General features: G+C 37.1%; 1 protein-coding gene across 2 annotated transcripts in view; it reads left to right on the top strand.

The window, feature by feature from the left end:
• ZBBX (zinc finger B-box domain containing) overlaps window positions 1-18,567 on the top strand; it is a 118,964-nt gene that overhangs the window by 21,654 nt on the left and 78,743 nt on the right. For both annotated transcript variants that reach the window (XM_086674665.1, XM_025913367.2), the window contains exons 6-8: window positions 131-179; window positions 1,323-1,432; window positions 8,893-8,988. In XM_086674665.1, the coding sequence (XP_086530791.1) occupies window positions 131-179; window positions 1,323-1,432; window positions 8,893-8,988 (255 nt within the window). The remainder of the gene's footprint in view (window positions 1-130; window positions 180-1,322; window positions 1,433-8,892; window positions 8,989-18,567) is intronic.

Below are 18,567 nucleotides of genomic sequence, written 5' to 3'. Positions count from 1 at the left end.
CAAAATGTTTGCTTCACTCAAGATGCACTAGAATGTTATGGCTTTCTAATATTTCTAATAATAGTAACTTAAACTTTCTTTGAATAAGAGATCGTATCCCTGACAAATAATATGTATTTCATTAATTTAGCTTTCTGCTGGAAAAGTGAAATTAAAATTACTAAAGGAGCAACTTCAAGGTAAACAGTTTACCACTGTATTATTAGATGCTAAAGATAGAATTTATTTTTTTACATTTGGATTGCATAGAAAATTAAAGTGCTAGAATTGCTCATGCAGTATAAAGATTCTAAACACCAAAATGATCAGTCTTTATTTTTGATATTCAAATTCATTTTGTTTTCTGGGGGGGCAGCCTTACTTTATGTCAAAAAATATTAGAATATGAATATAAGAAGAACGTTTTTCAATGGTGAGGACTTTGATAACACTGTTTCTTAAACTTATATAATTTTATTAATTTTTTTAACGTTTATTTATTTTTGAAGGAGAGACATACAGAGCGTGAGTGGGGGAGGGTGGAGAGAGAGGGAGACACAGAATCTGAAGCAGGCTCCAGACTCTGAGCTGTCAGCACAGAGCTCCACGTGGGGCTCGAACTCACAAACAGCGAGATCATGACCTGAGCTGAAGTCGGATGCTTAACCGACTGAGCCACCCAGGCGCCCCAAACTTATATAATTTTTTAACCGGGAAGATATTTTAGCAATGTAAGACTATAAATTGAAATTTCATCCTGGGAATGTAAAAGACTATTGAAAATGGCTTTATATTTTAATGAATTATTGCACAATAGCAAAACCCAAAAATCTATTTGAATTCTCAGTAATTCCAAAAGGAAATTTTTTTTAATAGAGGATAAGTACATTTAACTTGAATGGTTAAGATAGTTTGGCAGAACAGGTTCTAAAAATATATATAACATTTATTATAGAAGTTGTTCTGTATGAGGTTCATTTAGTTTGATCTGAAAATGGGACAGGATGCAATAGGGATTCTATCAAGAGCGTAGTTTTTAACATTCTGTAATTTCACGTGTCCAGTTCAAGTGAGTTTTAAATAGAATGGGTGTGGGCAGAAATGTGGGGCCCCGTGGTCACAGGGGGCTGGGAGGGGAAATGTGGCCTTCCCAGTTTCCTGGAAAGAGTAGACTTGGCTACATACCATTGTTATTGGGCAATTAATACTGACATAACGTTTGAGAATTTAGAAATGTGCACAATTTCGGTACTTCATGGTGCACAACTTCATTACATTCATAAAACTGAATATCATATTTTGATATGATTGGCCTGACCTTTTTTTTTTTTTTTCTCTTCCAGAGCCAGTGAAACAACCACTTAATCATAAAATGGCCAGTTCTTCTGAAAGTGAAAAATCCAAGATAAAAGGGAAGGTTTGTGGACAGTGTGAGAACAAAGCTGCTGTGCTGGTATGTGCACTGCAATAACGTAGGGGCGCATAATGTTCACATGGCCTCATTCGCCTCTCCCAAGCCAGCCTGCTTCTGTAAGCCAGATGCTTTTCCTTGGCTACCGTTGCTAAGGGGGAAGTGTGCATGCTGCCCCATCCGGTCAGCACCTGTCCAGAGAGCTGTATCTCACCTTCTCATTCCCGTTTAAGGATAACTCCTAATTCTTGTCCCCTCTCTCTAAGATCACGCCCAGCAGCACACAAATATGCTGCAGTACTTTCCAAACCAAAAATACAACAAAAATTCTTCTTTGACCCCTACATTCGCCCTCTGCACCCTTATTAGCAAAACTTCTGAAGCGTTGTCTACACTTGCTCTCACCATGTTCTCTCACCTTTTTTTTTTTTTTTTGCTGAGGCATAATGTACTTTCTATGAAATAGATCTTAAATGTATAGTGAGATGCCTTTTGACAAATTGATACACTTGCATCAAGATAATAGAATACCCCTGAAAGTTCCCTTGCGCCTTTTCCAATTAATTCCCACTACAAAGCCAACTACTGTTCTGATTTTTAGCACCATACACTTAGGGTTCTATTTATATAAATAGAACAATAGGGTATATATTTTTCTGCCTAAGGCTTCTTTTGCTCCACATGGAGATTCACCCATACTATTACATTTATTAGTAGTTTGTTCATTCAAATTACTGAGTAGTACACCATTGTATTAGTATACCAAAATTTGTTTATTTATTGACATATTGAATGACATTGGGTTGTTCCCAGTTTTTTACTACTGTATTTAAGGCTGCTGGGACATTTGTGTGCAAGTCTTTTTGTTTGTTTGTTTGTTTGTTTTTAAGGCAAAAAAGTTGTAAAGGGAAATTGAAGACCCCAAAAGATGGGTTCTGACAGTTCTCTAACTTCTCCTTGCTGATTTCGTGAACTTTAAAAAAAAAATGATGGTTGGGGCGCCTGGGTGGCTCAGTCAGTTAAGCGTCTGACTTCGGCTCAGGTCATGATTTCACGGTCCGTGAGTTCGAGCCCCGCGTCAGGCTCTGTGCTGACCGCTCAGAGCCTGGAGCCTGTTTCAGATTCTGTGTCTCCCTCTCTCTCTGACCCTCCCCCGTTCATGCTCTGTCTCTCTCTGTCTCAAAAATAAATAAATGTTCAAAAAAATTTTAAAAAAAGATGGTAAAATACACCGTAATTTAAAAGTTACCATTTTAGCCATTGTAAGAGCACAGTTCAGTGGCGTTAAGCACATTCACATGGTTGGGATGCCATCAGCACCATCCATCCACAAAACTCTTTTCATCTCACAGAACTGAAACTGGGCTGCTTGCACCATGACTCCCATTCGCCCCTCCTGTCGGCCCCTGGCAACCAACCTTCTACTTTCTGTCTCTATGAATTTGACTATTCTAGGTGCCTGCCTCATGGAGGTGGAATCATTCAGTATTTGGCCTTTTGTACCTGGCTTATTTCACTTGCTCTGAGGTTTTCAGGTTCCTCCACATGGTAGCGTGTGTCAGAATTTCCTTCCTTTTTTAAGCCGAATAATACTCCATTGTCTGTAAATAGTACGTTTTGTTTATCCGTTCATCCATCGGTAGACGCTTGGGTTGTTTCCACCTTCTGGTTTTTGTGAATAATGCTGCAATGGACAAGAGTTTAAATATCTGCCTGGTTTCTACTTTCACTTCTTTTGAGTATATGCCCAGAAGTGGAATTGCCAAATTCTCATTCTCTCTTGATTCCTCTCCACTCAGGACTGGGTCTCCACTATGCCAGCAAGTGCTCCTATCAAGGTCACTAGTGACTTCCATATTCTTAAATACAGTGACCAGTTCTCAGTTCTTATATTAATCTATCAGTAATATTCGATGCACTCTTCCTCTTCTGTGACTTTTCACTTAGCTTCCTCTAGGACACAATTCTGTCTTGGTATCATTTTACTTTGCTAGGTGCCCTTTCTCAGTCTTTTTTGGCTTTCTGTATGCTTGACCCCTGAATGTTGAGTGCCACAGGGCTTAGTCCTTAGCCTTCTTCCCTAGTCCATCTACTAACTCTTTATAGGTAATTTCATCTACTCTCTTGGCTTTAAAGACCATCTCTACATGGATGGTTCCCAAATTTACATCTCTAACTCATCCCTCTCCCCTGAACTTTCAACTCAGACTGCCTATTTAGCACCTCTACTTGGATGTCTAACAGTAATCACTAACTTACCATGTTCAAAATTGCACCTTTAATATCTCTCCTCCCCACCCCCAACAGTCTCATAATGAGGGTCGATTCAGATGTCCCCTGCCCTGGCAGCCCTTTGTAAAGGACCAGCAGCTGAGTTGGCCTCTCCAGTTTTTTGGAGCTTCTCCATGCATCCACATGTTTATTACTCCGTAACATATATATGTGTGTGTGTGTGTGTGTGTGTGTGTGTGTGTGTGTGTGTGTGTATACACACGTTTATTTTCCACCCACCTGTGTAAAGTTCATGAGAGTAGGGATTTACTTTTGTTCAATGCTGTGTGCCCACCACCTAGAATTATGCTGCAATTTAGTAGGCACTCAACAAACATTTGTTAAAGGAAGAAATTTTTTTTTCTGTAATAAAACCTTCAGATATATCTTCCTTTTAGTTAGTATTAAAGTACTCCAGTATCTTTTGCAATTTAAAATATTACACTTAAGAAGCAGTTTTCCCCCCAAAGAATTTAATGATTATAACTGATATTTGTAGATTCCTATAACTGATATTTGTTATAGTTTCAGAGAATTTGGCCATGATCATTTCTGATTTGAGACTATATTGCTATCCTTATTTCATGGCAGTTTTAGCTGGTCTGGGAGAGTTAGAATACCATAAGTCGAATAAAGAGCTAATTGCAATATTAAATGTAAAACCCTGTCTCTTGGTACAGGGCTCTTATATTACAACATGCTGTTTTCTTATCTTATTTGATCTCTAATGATGGGCACTAATTTAAGAAATCTTCACAAATTATACCTATTTATAAATGTTTAAAAAATATAAACAATGTTAATATTCCTGAAGTTGGAAATATGAAAGCTAAAAGGGACTTACTGGCTGAATTGAATTGTTGGGGTCCACTGTTCATGATGAGAACAAAGCATTTATGTAGAAGATATCAGTACTTCTTGTGAATCCTGTTCTATGTTGAGTACTGTTTAAAGGCTCTGGAATTTGAACAACATGACATCCATAGGTCAAACTTGAGCTGGAAACAAAGGATCTGTTTTTCCAAAGAGAAGGAAAATCAAGAAGAGGACATTCCAGATAAGATAAATGGCACATGCCTTGGCTGGAAAGCAGACGAGAGTGACAATGTGTGTAGTGATTAAAAGGCCGATTTGCCTGAAAACTGTTATAAATAGAAGCAAGGATTTAGACCCTATATATTCTTAAAGAATTTCGCTATGATTTTAAGGAAGGAGGAAGGGCAGAGAGAGAGAGAGAGAGGGAGAGTGAGAATCCCAAGGAGACTCCACGCTGTCAGTGCAGAGCCCAAAGTGGGGCTTGATCTCACAAATCACGAGATCATGACCTGAGCTCAAATCAAGAGTCAGATGCTTAACTGACTGAGCCACCGAGGTGTCCCACAACAGTAAATGAAATAAATTATTTAAAAATTCAAGTTAGACACATCTAGTGAAGTGAAACATGGTGGTGGTAAACCCTGAAGTTACCTTGTGTTCTTAGCTTCCATCATTCTGGATGGTAATGCTGGTTGTGTGGAGTAAACCTTCTTGTATCTGACGATAGGGTCTTCGTCAGGGAAAACTGTTTATGGGAGGTAAGGGTTAAGAGCTGGCATTTTGGAGGTTTGAATCTCAACTTTACCTGTGATTAGCTATGTGACCTTTGGAAATGGCTTAATTCCACTGTATTTTTTGTTTTCTCATTTGTGAGAGTGGAACAATATAGATAACAGTAGTCTATACCTCGGAATTATTGAAGATAACGGTGAATGCATGCAAGTATCAAGAGTAGTTAGCGTTGTGCCTGGCACATTGAGAAGAGACAGGAAATTGTGTGTGTTTCGTTGTTGGCACATTTTCATATCTCTTAACGCATTCACATACATTGATGGTAAAAATAAAACTCCAACCTTCAAATTTTGTATTTTTAAAAGAAATTCCAGTAGCTTTAGGTTGTTTGTACATGGTAAAAGCAAAATGGATAGTTAAAAATTACACATTAATTTGGCAAATGTAGATAATTTAATTAAACTCAAAGGGATTCTGAAGGCTTAGCACAACTGATCTAGGCTTGATCAAATTAAAAAGATATTTGCTAAAACTGCACTTGGGTATTCCATCATTGAAGAAGCATCTGTGGTGGAATGGAGTCCTTATCTACATTTTTAGTACATTTCTGCCAGTTATACACACTGCCTAAAAAGATTTTCCAGTTGGCGGTCATTTTAACCCAATTTAAATCCAAATATGCTTGTATAACAAAATATATAAGCTTACTCTGCAATTCCAGCTTTGATCTTCTAGTCTACAACATCCGTTTGGCTACTTTCATTAAAAATCTGTTGTTAACAAATACTTGGCTTAGAATTCTATGTTGAAGCTGATTTCCAGTCTTCTCTATTACCTTGTGAAAACAGTGCCAAGTATTTCTAAGAAATTTATTAAGGTATTAGCAAATAAATGAAAATTATGCAGAATACATTTTGAAATCTACATTAATATGATAGTATGCCATGTATGTATGTGAAATTATAGCTTTTTATTTGATTTTACACTTAAATATTATGGATCTAGGTAATGTTTTAATCATCATTTCTGTAAGAAACTAGTTCTTAAAACGTGAGTTGAAAGTGTAGGACTAATTCTGATATTAGGGATAGTGTTTTTTTTTTTTTCACTTGAATGAAAAATCCAGTTCTGTATAGCTAATCACATTTGAAAAAAAATGCATTTGATTTTGATAATCATTTGACATACTGGATTTTATTTAATTGCAGATATTATCAAGGTTTTTCAATAAATGATCAGTGCTGCAGTTAATGGTAAATGTGATTTTTAGTAATTTGGTTCATGGGTGAGAGCTTGAGCTCTGAGCCAGACTGTGGGATTAAAATCCTGGCTTCATTAGCTGTGTGACTGGGCAAATTCTCAATCATTATGTTCCTTGGTTACTTCATCTTCACAATGGAGACACAATGGTCGCGTTAACCTTATTATAGGGTTGTTGTGAGAATTCAATGAGATGAAACATACAAAGCTCTTAGAACAGTGCATAAGTGCTCAGTGTGGATGTTGTTATGTGGTTCTAACCTTCCTTTTAAGTTTTATTTACCTGTACATAATTTCTTGCTCTTTTAACCTTTGGTTGTTATTGTTAATGTTGTGTTAATAATCTTATGTTTAATAAATCTGGCCACGTTATTGTAGGTAACAGAGTCATCAAATGGTGACTTGTAATACACTTTTAAAACATTAATGGACTCCTGTTGTTTTTTTTTTAACGTTTATATTTGAGACAGAGAGAGAGAGAGAGAGTGTGAGTGAGCGGGGGATGGGCAGAGAGAGAGGGAGATTCCAAAGCAGGCTCCGTGCTGTCAACGCAGAGCCTGATGTGGGGCTCGAACCCACGAACCGTGAGATCGTGACCTGAGCCGAAATCAAGTTAGATGCTCAACTGACTGAGCCATCTAGACATCCTCCTGTTGGGTTTTTAATAAGAGTCTACTTTTCCACGTCCTATACATTCTAGTGCCTGTTACTTGACGTGTGGTCTGCACACCAGCAGCTGCGTGGACGTTACCTGAGAGCTTGTTAGAATGCAGGATCTCAGGTCCCATTCTAGACTTCCTGAACCCGTCTTCACAGTAACAAAATCCCAGGTGATTCATATGCACAGTACAGTTCGGGAGGCATCACTGTATTGCACATTTCAGTCAGTCACTCACCAGTGCAAGGTAGAAGAGGTTGGTCAGCCTCTCGCCACTCTTCCCTAGCTGCTTTCTGCTTAGGATTCCTTGATAGGTGGAGAGAGGAAGGAAGGGAAGAATGGTAGTGGGCACGCTAAGTGAGGAGACGGGAAATGAGAAAGGATCGAAGGGCATGTGGGCTCTGTGACACAGACTTTCTGACATCATCCCTCCAAACCCTCACACTTTCTTATTTGTGCTGCTAGCATTCTTAACCTAGGCCAAACTCAAGAAAATGAGGGGTCTTAGACATTTGGACTGCTTTTTCTCAGGTCACAAAGGGTGTTGATGTGGCCATACAACTGCACAGCAGTAAGTGCACTTGCAGCAAAAATTCCATTTTCTTTCCTCCTTAAGTCTTACTCGATGCCTTCGTAGGTATAGGGACATCACATCAATTTATCCGTAAACTTAAAAAAATACAGTTTAACAGTGTACAGATTTTTAAAGATAAATGCAAACTTGTCCATAATCATTTCACTAGTCATAAAAATTGCTGATGTGTTGATGTAGTTGCATTGAGGTCTTTTTCTTATACTTTCTTTCCTTTGAGGAATCTTCTAAGAATAATTAAAAAAAATTTTTAATGTTTATTTATTTTTGAGAGAGAGAGAGAGACAAAGTGCAAGCAGGGGAGGGGCAGGGAGAGAGGGAGACACAGAATCTGAGGCAGGCTCCAGGCTCCGAGCTGTCAGCACAGAGCCTGACACGGGGCTTGAACCCACGAAGAGTGAGACCATGACCTGAGGTGAAGTCGGACGCTTAACTGACTGAGCCACCCAGGCGCCCCCTAAGAATATTTTTTAAACCGTATTTTGAGAATCACCAGTGACGTAATGCCATTCAAAAAAGTATGTGGAGATTTTGGGGGAAAAATACTATATGGACTGTGAGATTAAAAGCTTACAAAAATGAAGTAGTTTTGACTCAGAGATAACGCTGTTTAGCCTTTGCCAGGTCAAGAAGTTTGGCCTGAGGTTGCTGGTTTTTTATGATTTGTCCAGAAATTGTAGATACATATATGCATCTAATACATATCTAAAACCTACTTGCAGCTATTATATTTATTTTGATATGAGAGTAATTAGAGTTAACAAGTTAGTTTTTCTCAATTACATCGTTTAAAAAATTTTTTTTAAAATGTTTATTTCTGAGACAGAGAGCATGAGTGGGGGAGGGGCAGAGAGAGAGGGAGACACAGAATCAGAAGCAGGCTCCAGGCTCTGAGCTGTCAGCACTGAGCCCGATGCGGGGCTCAAACTCACAAACCATGAGATCATCACCTGAGGTGAAGTCGGACGTTTAACCGACTGAGCCACCCAGGTGCCCCTCAATTACATCTTAATGGGGTCAAGTGGTTGTTCCAGTTTCCATGAGCTTCTCAGTTCTTATGACATCTAGATATGTCATTGGAGAAATAAAGATGAGAACGATGACTTCTTTATGCAAACGTTTTCTCAAACTCACATTTTTATAATATTGCATGATTTTCTACTGTCTTTTAAGGTATGCCTTGAGTGTGGCGAAGATTATTGCTCAGGTTGCTTTGCTAAAATTCACCAGAAGGGGGCACTGAAGCTCCATAGAACAACTCTTTTGCAGGTATCGCTTTTTAAAATGCTTTACTTGTATTTATAAAATGTTTCAGCACGAAGACATTTAAAACATGTTTAGTTATCTAGAATTTAGGATGATTTATATTTCTAAAATTCTATTATGTACAGTCTTTACATATATCTTAAAATTATTTTACTGAATGCTAATCTGGGTTCTATTTTGCTATTTAAACTGTGTTTTAATATAGTTCTTGAAACATTAGCTTGATTAGAGTTTTTAGATCATGCATTTTATCTATGAACTTGACATTTAAAAATTAGACAGCATTTTGTATCTATTGTGGTTTCAAAAGAACATATGGTTTCAGTATTATTTCTATATAGTTTATAAAAAGAAATCTCTAATATTTTCTTTTCATGTTTTTTTTTAATTTAGTCTTTCATTTGTCCTCATCCATTATCATTTAAATAAGCTTATCTCTCAGGTTTCTACTTTTCTTTCTACATAGTAGAAGCTTTTATTTTTCCTTGTATAATCATTGTTTTTAAACTCAAACTCTGTCAGATGGTTTAAAAATTCTAAGATTTAAGTGATAAACATGGCTAAATATATATATGACATATTATGCCAGTTACATTTAACAATGGACTGTTATGTCATAGATTTCATTCATTGCACAGTAATTTACTCAACAAATATTTATTGAATGCCTTTTAGAAAGCAGGGGATGTGCTAGGCAGTACCTTAAACAGAAGAATAACGCTAGGATCCTACTCTTAAGGACCCGAGGATAAAAGTGGTAAACCAGGACCTAGTGTAATGGGTTACAGATTTTAATACCTTGTAGGCAAAAGGAAGGAGATGATCAGATCTGTATTTAGAAAGATCACTGGTAGATTTCAAGTTTTACATGTGACTTCAGTATAAAAACTGTATTGGTAACTCTCAAGGATACTGATGACCCAAGTCGTAATAACCACAAAACATAAACTAGACCTTACTCATATCAGTATTTACCAAAGTCAGTTACTTTTGAATGGCTGGCTACTCATTGGTAGCCTCCTGGTAGAATGATGAAGGAAAACAAAACTAAAAAACGTCTACTGCTTCCTGCCTCAGGAAGTTTTGTACAACTGGACAGTTAAAGAAATGAAAATTAATGTCTATAAATGTGAATGTGATTATTAACATACAAATGATATAGATTTTAAAGGCACGCCACTTTAAAGGTGAAGAGTATACCCCTTGTGAGCTCATATTAGGAATTGTCCATTCAGTGATTTTTTTCAGCATGTTTTCTGAGTTGTCACTCAGTGGATTAGGTACCGTGCCAGCTTGTATGGAAGAAACAAAACAAAGCAAAACAAAACAAAAAAGAGAAACGGCTCCTTCTCTCAACTTCAGTATTTGACCTTCAAGATTTATCTGTGTCTGATTCTCTTCTCTCCCTCCCTCCCTCTTCCCCTTCTCTTTTCCTCCCTCTCCCTCTCTCTCTGTCGCATGTACATCACACAGACACACACATACTCAAAATCAATTTCAAAAGGCACTGGGTGTTGTATGGAAACCAATTTGACAATAAATTTCATATATAAATAAAAAAAAAAAACTTTTTTCTTTTAACTGCTTATGATTTTTCTTTATCCAGCAGGACTGTCATTCAAAATAGGTGAGATAAAAAAAAAAAAAAAAAAAAAAGGCAGTGAAATTTCGCTGTGATATACCTTATTGTTATCCAGAGACAAATGGGATGATAAGTGTCAAGTCATGCTTACTAACACAACATAGTGTATGTTTTCTAAACATTTAGCATTTTTCTATTCCATATTAATGTCATTAAAATGGATGTCTTCTATATCTTAAAAAGGAGAACATCATCTTTGTAGATGAGATTCTTATATAATTCCAAATACAGAATGGATAAGGAAGAGAAAATTAATATTTCCTGACTAAATACTTTGTATCCTATACTGTTAGATACTACCAGCATCAGATTTACAAATTTCGATTGCAGGGGAGGAAAGATTGGTAAGTCAGAAATAGTAAAAATGTTATTTAAGTTCCTAGTGAATCTCAAGTTGTGGAAGACACGTTCATCTCTGAAAGTTAACATAGTGAATTTTATAATATGTATACGAATCAAACAGCATAGCAGGTGACAATGAATTCTTGAGAGGTTTCAAATACAGGGGTTCCTTTATGCATATGTTTTAAAGTTAAACACCGATAGAGAATATTTTCCACATTCATATTACTTCTCTGTGTTGCTCTCCATTCTGTGAAGGCCAAAATTGCAACTTGATGCTATTTCGAGGATAGTCCTGGGAAGTTCACTGCCTACTGAGGAAATCAAATTTGGAGGCTAAACTTAGAAAAAAAGTCTAGAGAAACTCCGCATGTTGGGAGCTAAACGTATATTGTTACTCTTTTTATATAACATGATTTCACTTACCCAGATTGCTAATTAATGAAATACTTTGCAGGAGATTTTCTCCAGGTAATCATGTAAATTTGACCATTTATTTATTCAGGAGAACTTAAATTAAAAAAGGTTTTTTTTTTTTGAAAGGAAGCTTTAACAAAAAGTAAAACATAATCCCTCCCTTCTTAGTAAAGAGTACAGTGAACACATCCTCACTATATTTCGGTGACACCTTCTGGTTATTTTGACCACCGGCTGTTACGACAGTAAGAGGTCTCAACTAGCTGATGCAGTATGGGTAGCTACACCTTCCTCTAAGAGATTTGCTCCTCTGGTTAGTACTTCACTTTTCTTCTTTAACATGTCTTACCTATTCTCTGCCGTCACTCCTTGACTTTAAACAACTGTCCCATTAGCTGTCTGCCATTTTCTTCTTATTTCCCTTCTCTGTTTGGCCTTTAATTTTTTGCAGTCATCTTGTTTCTTTTTCTCCTTGTTTCTATCATTCTCTCTGGTCTTTGTCTAGGAGTTAAGACTCTTGATGCTGCTTTCTGCCCTGTCCTGATGACCATTGGTCAGCAGTGAATGGTGTCTCTCTCTTGTTCAGCCCTCAATAGTAAGTCATACGGTATTTTTAGCTTCCCACTGTTTTGGCAACTGTCAAAGTCATGAGATTATTTTGTTGTTGACTGCTGAATTCATACCAAATTTGAGAAGTTAGAGCAGGTGTTTGATATCTGACTATTAAGCATTGCTATATCAAAAGCAAGCATTCTGGGGCGCCTGGGTGGCTCAGTCGGTTGGTATCTGACTCTTGATTTCAACTCAGGTCATGATCTCATGGTTCGTGAGTTGGAGCCCTTCACCGGGCTCTGTTCTGACATCGTGGAGCTTGCTTGGGATTTCTCTCTCCCTCTATCTCTCCCCATCCCCTATTCTCTCTCTCTCTCTCTCTCTCAAAATAAATACATATTAAAAAAAATAAAAAGCAAGCATTCTTGGCTAATGGCCGTTCTACTTTATATTCTTTATGCTGACATTTCTGGATATTTTAAAGCATAGCCAAATTTGATTGCTATGAACTGTTTCAGCCACCATCCTACAGCCCAGTGAATCTTTACGAAGTTCACGGTCAACAGAGACCATTTTGTACTGCATGCCTTCTTTTACTTAAGAGGTAAATCCTTGAAAACAATTAAAGGCAAACTATTACCATTTCCATGTTGACTGACATTATAATTTCAAAGGGCTTATCTTTTGATTTATGATTGATTTATACTTGGCAGTGATTCCAACACAAGTTTTTTTGTTTGTTTTTGCTTTTTTTTTTTTTTTTTTTACCTCTCCAATCTCTGTTACATAGTTAATTATCTACAAAATAAAGTGTAAATGCAGGAGAGGAATTACTAGGATGAATCTCCTATTTCTATATTTAGAATGATTTGTAACACTTTAAGGGTTGAAACAATAGTGTTTTTCAGTGAGTAAGCCTCACATTGATGAAAAATAAGGTCTTAATCTATCAGGCATTTCTGTTTCCTTTTAACAACAATCAAACTGAAGAGACAAGGTTAATCAGAGATAATAGAAGATGGGGGAGAAGGCAAACAAAACATATTCCGTTATGAAATATGACATGCGCAAAGGGAGATTGGATTAGGTAAATCATGAATAGATTCTGGTATGTATATTTTCTCAATTGAAATGGAGATTTTTTGTAACCATAAAGGAGAGACCTTGGGAAAGGGGGTGTTCTCATTAAGAGAGAAGCGATAACTGAGGTAGAATTTTCCATGTTTTCTGGTATAAAGCCTTTATACATAGCCTCTTTACTTGTTTTCAAATCTCCAAAGAAAGATATGCCTATATAGATATAAATGGGGATACATGTTTGCTTGAAAATACTTATGGGAACATCTTCAGATTACTACTTATGCTTACTGACTTTATGGTAGTCTTTTTCTTTTAGTTGACAATGACTAATATCAGCTCTTAGGCTCACACTATCATTATTCTGTTAATGTTCAGAATAATACAGTATTTTTAGATCATAGCTCGTCACTTGGATAATATCATGGTTACCCACTTGGATGATCTCAGTGGACCCGTTACAGATGCTGTGTGTACACGTAGTATAGATGCGATGGTGTGTCACTGATTTCTTCCTCTTGAGAACTGAGATACTCACTTTCCCAGCTGCCTGGAGTGCTGCCTGCAGATAGATGGCATTTGGATCTCTCCTCCTCCAAGCTTACACTCCCATTCTGGGGCAGCCCATTCCGTGGTCCCGTATCTGGTTTGCGTGAGGGCACAAACTTCAGCAGACCCCTGCCTCCATTGAGAGCATCTCTGACAGCGATCACAGCTCCTCCCATGGAGCTGGCAACTACATCAACCCCAGCTTTCCCTTTTGCCCACATCTGCCTCTCTTTTACATCACGCTTTTTCTCCTCAGAGCACTTCCCACTGAAAGGCAGGCAGGCAAACCTCAGAATTTGTTTCCTGGGGAACCTGACCCATCAATAACGTCATTCAGAGTGGGGTTATAGATAATTTTTGGCCTGATTTCAGAGTGTGCTGCACTTTTGGAAGGTCATTGTATAATATCTCTTCCTTCATTTTTCAGATTCTGAACCAAGGGAGAAATAGATATTAGCGTGAAAACGTAGAAATCAAAATATCAATTTTATTATTGCTGCAATCAGAACCGGTGGTTGTGGTGTGAATGTCCAGACAAATTCAGCTTCCTGATTCTTCCTGGAATTGAACATTTTTTCACCCCCACCCCTAAACTGCAGACATTTCCCTTTGGCGTGGCAGAGCCAACCCAGTAAAACCTCTTAATGGATATCTAGATTGGAATGTATCCTTCTCTGGACAGGCTGTGCTCAGAGGGAGAATGAAGGAGGGGCCGAGGTGAGCATACTTACCTCCTTCTCCAGAGTCTCAGAAATAGGAGAGATGTGTAAGGACGGGGAATAAATGTTCCCTTCACAAAGAATTACCATAAGTTCTCATGATTTTAGAGTCCAGGTAATATAAATATTTTGTATAAACTTGCTACTTATTAGTTAATATTACACTAAGAAAAAACAAAAAAAATGTATAAACAACTGATTCATGGCATGTTTTTCTCCTGTTTCTTAAATATGAATCATGTTATTAACAAATATCTCTTGTGCCAACAGTCTGTGTTTATTGTTTTCCGGTATGATTGTCACTTCATACTTCCTCTATCAAAGGGTTTTTTTTTTTTTTTTAAGAACTATGTTGTTATTGACTGTTCATTCTTTTATATCTTCTGATAAGTTTCAAATCCTGTGAGGAAAGGGACTATTTCTGTTTTGTTCATCACTGTATTCTCAGTACTAAACATTGTACCTGACACACATATATCACATTTTTGAAACGTGAATGAATCACTAATGATCTGATCAAGCTCCTGACATAATTTAAAACTATATTTTCACTAGCAAAGTATATTTTTCTCTGAATTTTGAAAACCAAAGACTGGGTAATTAAAGGAGTTTATGGTATGTTTTGTGTTCTGTTGGTAAAGGACCAGCAAAACCCTTTCCTCTTAAGTCTGAGAATTTGAACTTGAGTTCATTTTTTTAGCTCTTTTCCTGGGAAAAAGATGAAGGTAGTAATGTCAAGTATGTCCCTAGACAACATACTAACGGTAAACACGAGTCCTGATTGCCAACTTGCATTCAAATGTGAGAACGTAAATACTTGGAGTATGCCATAGGTCTCTGAGTGTGGTGAGCTTTGTACTGTGGCTTCTGCCGTGGGACTCTGGATGCCGCGCAGATGAGGATTGACCTGGTGGAAGATAAGGCTTCTAAGACGACGTCATTATCATGTTTTTGAGCTGTACTTGTGCATGAACTGTGGCAAGACTCCCACTCAAGAAGAACAACTGATGCTGTCCTGTCAGCAAACTGTTGTCCCTGTTCTTATCCTTCTCAGTAGACCGATGCCAGGACTGCTCCGATGATAGCCTTGTGAGACTGCAAATTCAGTTAACCCAGGCAGACTTCTTGGTAGGCACTGCCTACCAGGCAGTTTCAAAACACAAAGTGGTGGGATACCTGAAAGATAAATGAAGACACTTGTATAAGCACCATTGGCAAGAATATTTTTAAAACAGCTCACGTACTATCCATTTATCAATCCAGTTGAGTGGATTTTAGTATATTCACAGTGTGTAAGTATCAACACGATTGATTGTAGAACATTTTCATCACTTCATACCCTTTTGCTGCTACCACATGTCCTGATACCCTTCTTTCCCCGATCCTCTGGCAACCACGAATCCATTTTCTGTCTTTGTAGATTAGCCTGTATTTAATATAAATTGAATTGTATAATATGTGGTCTTTTATAACTGGCTTCTTTTACTCAGTGAAAGGTTTCCAAGGTTCATCCTTGTACTTTTATGTTTATGGCTAAATAACATTTCGTTGTATATATTGATATGCCACATTTTGTTTATCCATTGTTGGATGGACATTTGGTTGTTTACCCCTTTTGGCTATTATGAACAGTACTGCTATGAACACATATGTACAGGCTTTTATATGGACGTATGTTTTTATTTCTCTTAGCTCTGTCTCTAATAGTGGAATTCCTGGTTCATATGATAACTCGGTCTCTAATTGTTTGAGGAGCTGCTGGAGTATTTTTGAAAGTGGCTGCTCCATTGGACACTCCAGTCAACAGAATTTGAAAGTTCTGATTTCTGTGTGTCCTAGCCAACACTTTTTTTGTCTCACTTTAAAAAAAAAAGCATGCAGTGTTATATTACTTTCAGGTGTATAATCTAGTAATTCAACACTCCCATACATCACCCTATGCTCATCAAGACAAGTGCACTCCTTAACCCCTATCACCTGTTTTACCCTTTCCCTCATTCCTCTCCCCTCTGGTAACCATCAGTTTGTTCTCTATAGTTAAAAGTCTGTTTCTTGATTTTCCTCCTTTCCCCCCCTTATGTTTGTTTGTTTTGTTTCTTAAATGCCACGTATGAATAAAATCATATGGTATTTGTCTTTCTCTGACTGACTTATTTCAATTAGCATAATACTCTCTGCAAGATTTCCTTCTTTTTTATGGCTAACATTCACATCTTCTTTTTTTTTTTTATTTTTTTTTTAACGTTTATTTATTTTTGAGACAGAGAGACAGAGCATGAACAGGGGAGGGTCAGAGAGAGAGGGAGACACAGAATCTGAAACAGGCTCCAGGCTCCGAGCTGTCAGCACAGAGCTTGACGCGGGGCTCGAACTCATGGACCGCGAGATCATGACCTGAGCCGAAGTCAGCCGCTTAACCGACTGAGCCACCCAGGCGCCCCCATTCACATCTTCTTTATCCATTCATCAGTTGTTGGACACTTGGACTGCATCCATATCTTGGCTATTGTAAATAATGCTACAGTAAACATAGGGGTGCAGCTATCCCTTTTAATTGTTATTCTTGTATTCTTTGGGTAAATACCCAGTAATGTGATTGCTGGATCATAAGGTATTTGTGTTTTTAACTTTTTGAGGAACTTCCATTGTCTCACTTTTTTGATTCTAGCATCATTTTTAAAATTTATTTTTAATTTATTTTTCAATGTTTGTTTATTTTTGAGAGAGAGAGACAGAGAGACAGAGTGTGACCAGCGGAGGGACAGAGAGAGAGGGAGACACAATTGATTCTAGCATCTTACTGGGCATGAAGTCATATCTCATTGTGGTTTTGATTTACATTTCCCCGATTACTATGCATATTGAACATCTTTTTATGTGCTTATTGGACATTTGTGTATCTTCTTCGCAGGAATATTGACAAGAAGTTTTGAGAAGCCCTAGATATGGGACAGTTAATAGCCAACACTTCAGTGAAACCACATCTGTGATGACTTTTTCAATGCTAGTACTAAGAGAAGCTAGAGAAAAGGAAAAGATGACATTTGAAAGAGGTATGGAAAGGGAGAGTAGGGCTTCTCTTATCATCAGTGAGGAGTTAGAAGAACATAAATGGTTTAGGGAGTGTATTACAAAACCAAGTGACGGATGGAGCAGCAGATATTGTGCAGAAGGTAAATACAGTGTGAGGGTGTAATGCAGATGTGGTTCAAGTCAATCCCAATGGGAAATAAGGGCGTTTCTGTAATATTTATGCAAAGGGGATCTGTAAGATAAAACTCATATATGCAAGCTCAGAAACTTGCAGGGTGGTTGTGAGGATCCGATTAAGTGACAACAGATATAAAAATATTCAGCTTATAGCAGGTGCTCCAGACATTAGGTTTTATTAGTCAGGCTATCGTATTTGAAAAAATTCAACACCAATCTAAATTTAGAACCTAGAAAACAAAGTATATTAATGATCATGCATCTAAAGAATTAATGAAATTGTTACTTTTGGTTTTAGGGCTGTCTTCGAAATTATTGTAGTAATATATATTTTGGAAAGCTTATGTGAAAAAAAACAGTGAACTAAAGTTTTAGAAAAATACAGACCTCCTCATTATCCAAATAGAGAATAATAGAATCTCAATTTTGGAGGGGACCATAAAGATTATTAGTCTAACTACATGTCCGAAACTTTAATCAATCACATTGTTGTTGGATGTTTGCAGGTGCTAGTAATACTATCTTAAAGTTTTTTCATGGAATCTGACAAGGTTTACAGCAATTTATGTTCACTGGTCTTTATAAAATAAAAATGTTCAATTGTGATGTAACAACATTACTATATATATAAACCAAATATGACAAAGTATTGATTGTTATTTGTTAGGGAGTTTATTCTGCTATGTTTCAAAATCTGTTATTCAGAGCACTGCATAGAAAATCATTTCTTTCTCATGTAGCTCAAATGTGAATAATTACTGAAAGCAGCTAACTCATCTGGATGTATACATGTAACATTAGTTGAAAACAATAGTATGTACTTGCCAAGATAATTAATATAGTGCATAATTATATGGCATCAAAACTGCAAATGGAAAGATTGCAGGTGTGTATTTCCTATGTTATTTTTTTGTTCCTAATCTGACTCACTTTTAAGATTGCTCTCTAAATAGAATTTTTTACTGTTGTAATAAAACTTGAAAGGCACAGCTATTTAGACCAAGATCATCCCATTTTATTATTTTTCTGGATACTAAGTGATTTAAAAATTTTTGACAATATGTCAAATATATA

Source organism: Puma concolor, chromosome C2 (genome assembly GCF_028749965.1).
Source record: "Puma concolor isolate L17-30 chromosome C2, mPumCon1.1.hap2, whole genome shotgun sequence".
NCBI classification, from domain to species: Eukaryota; Metazoa; Chordata; class Mammalia; order Carnivora; family Felidae; genus Puma; species Puma concolor.
Note: the sequence above shows the minus strand (reverse complement) of the source record. Positions and strands in the feature narration are given on the sequence as shown.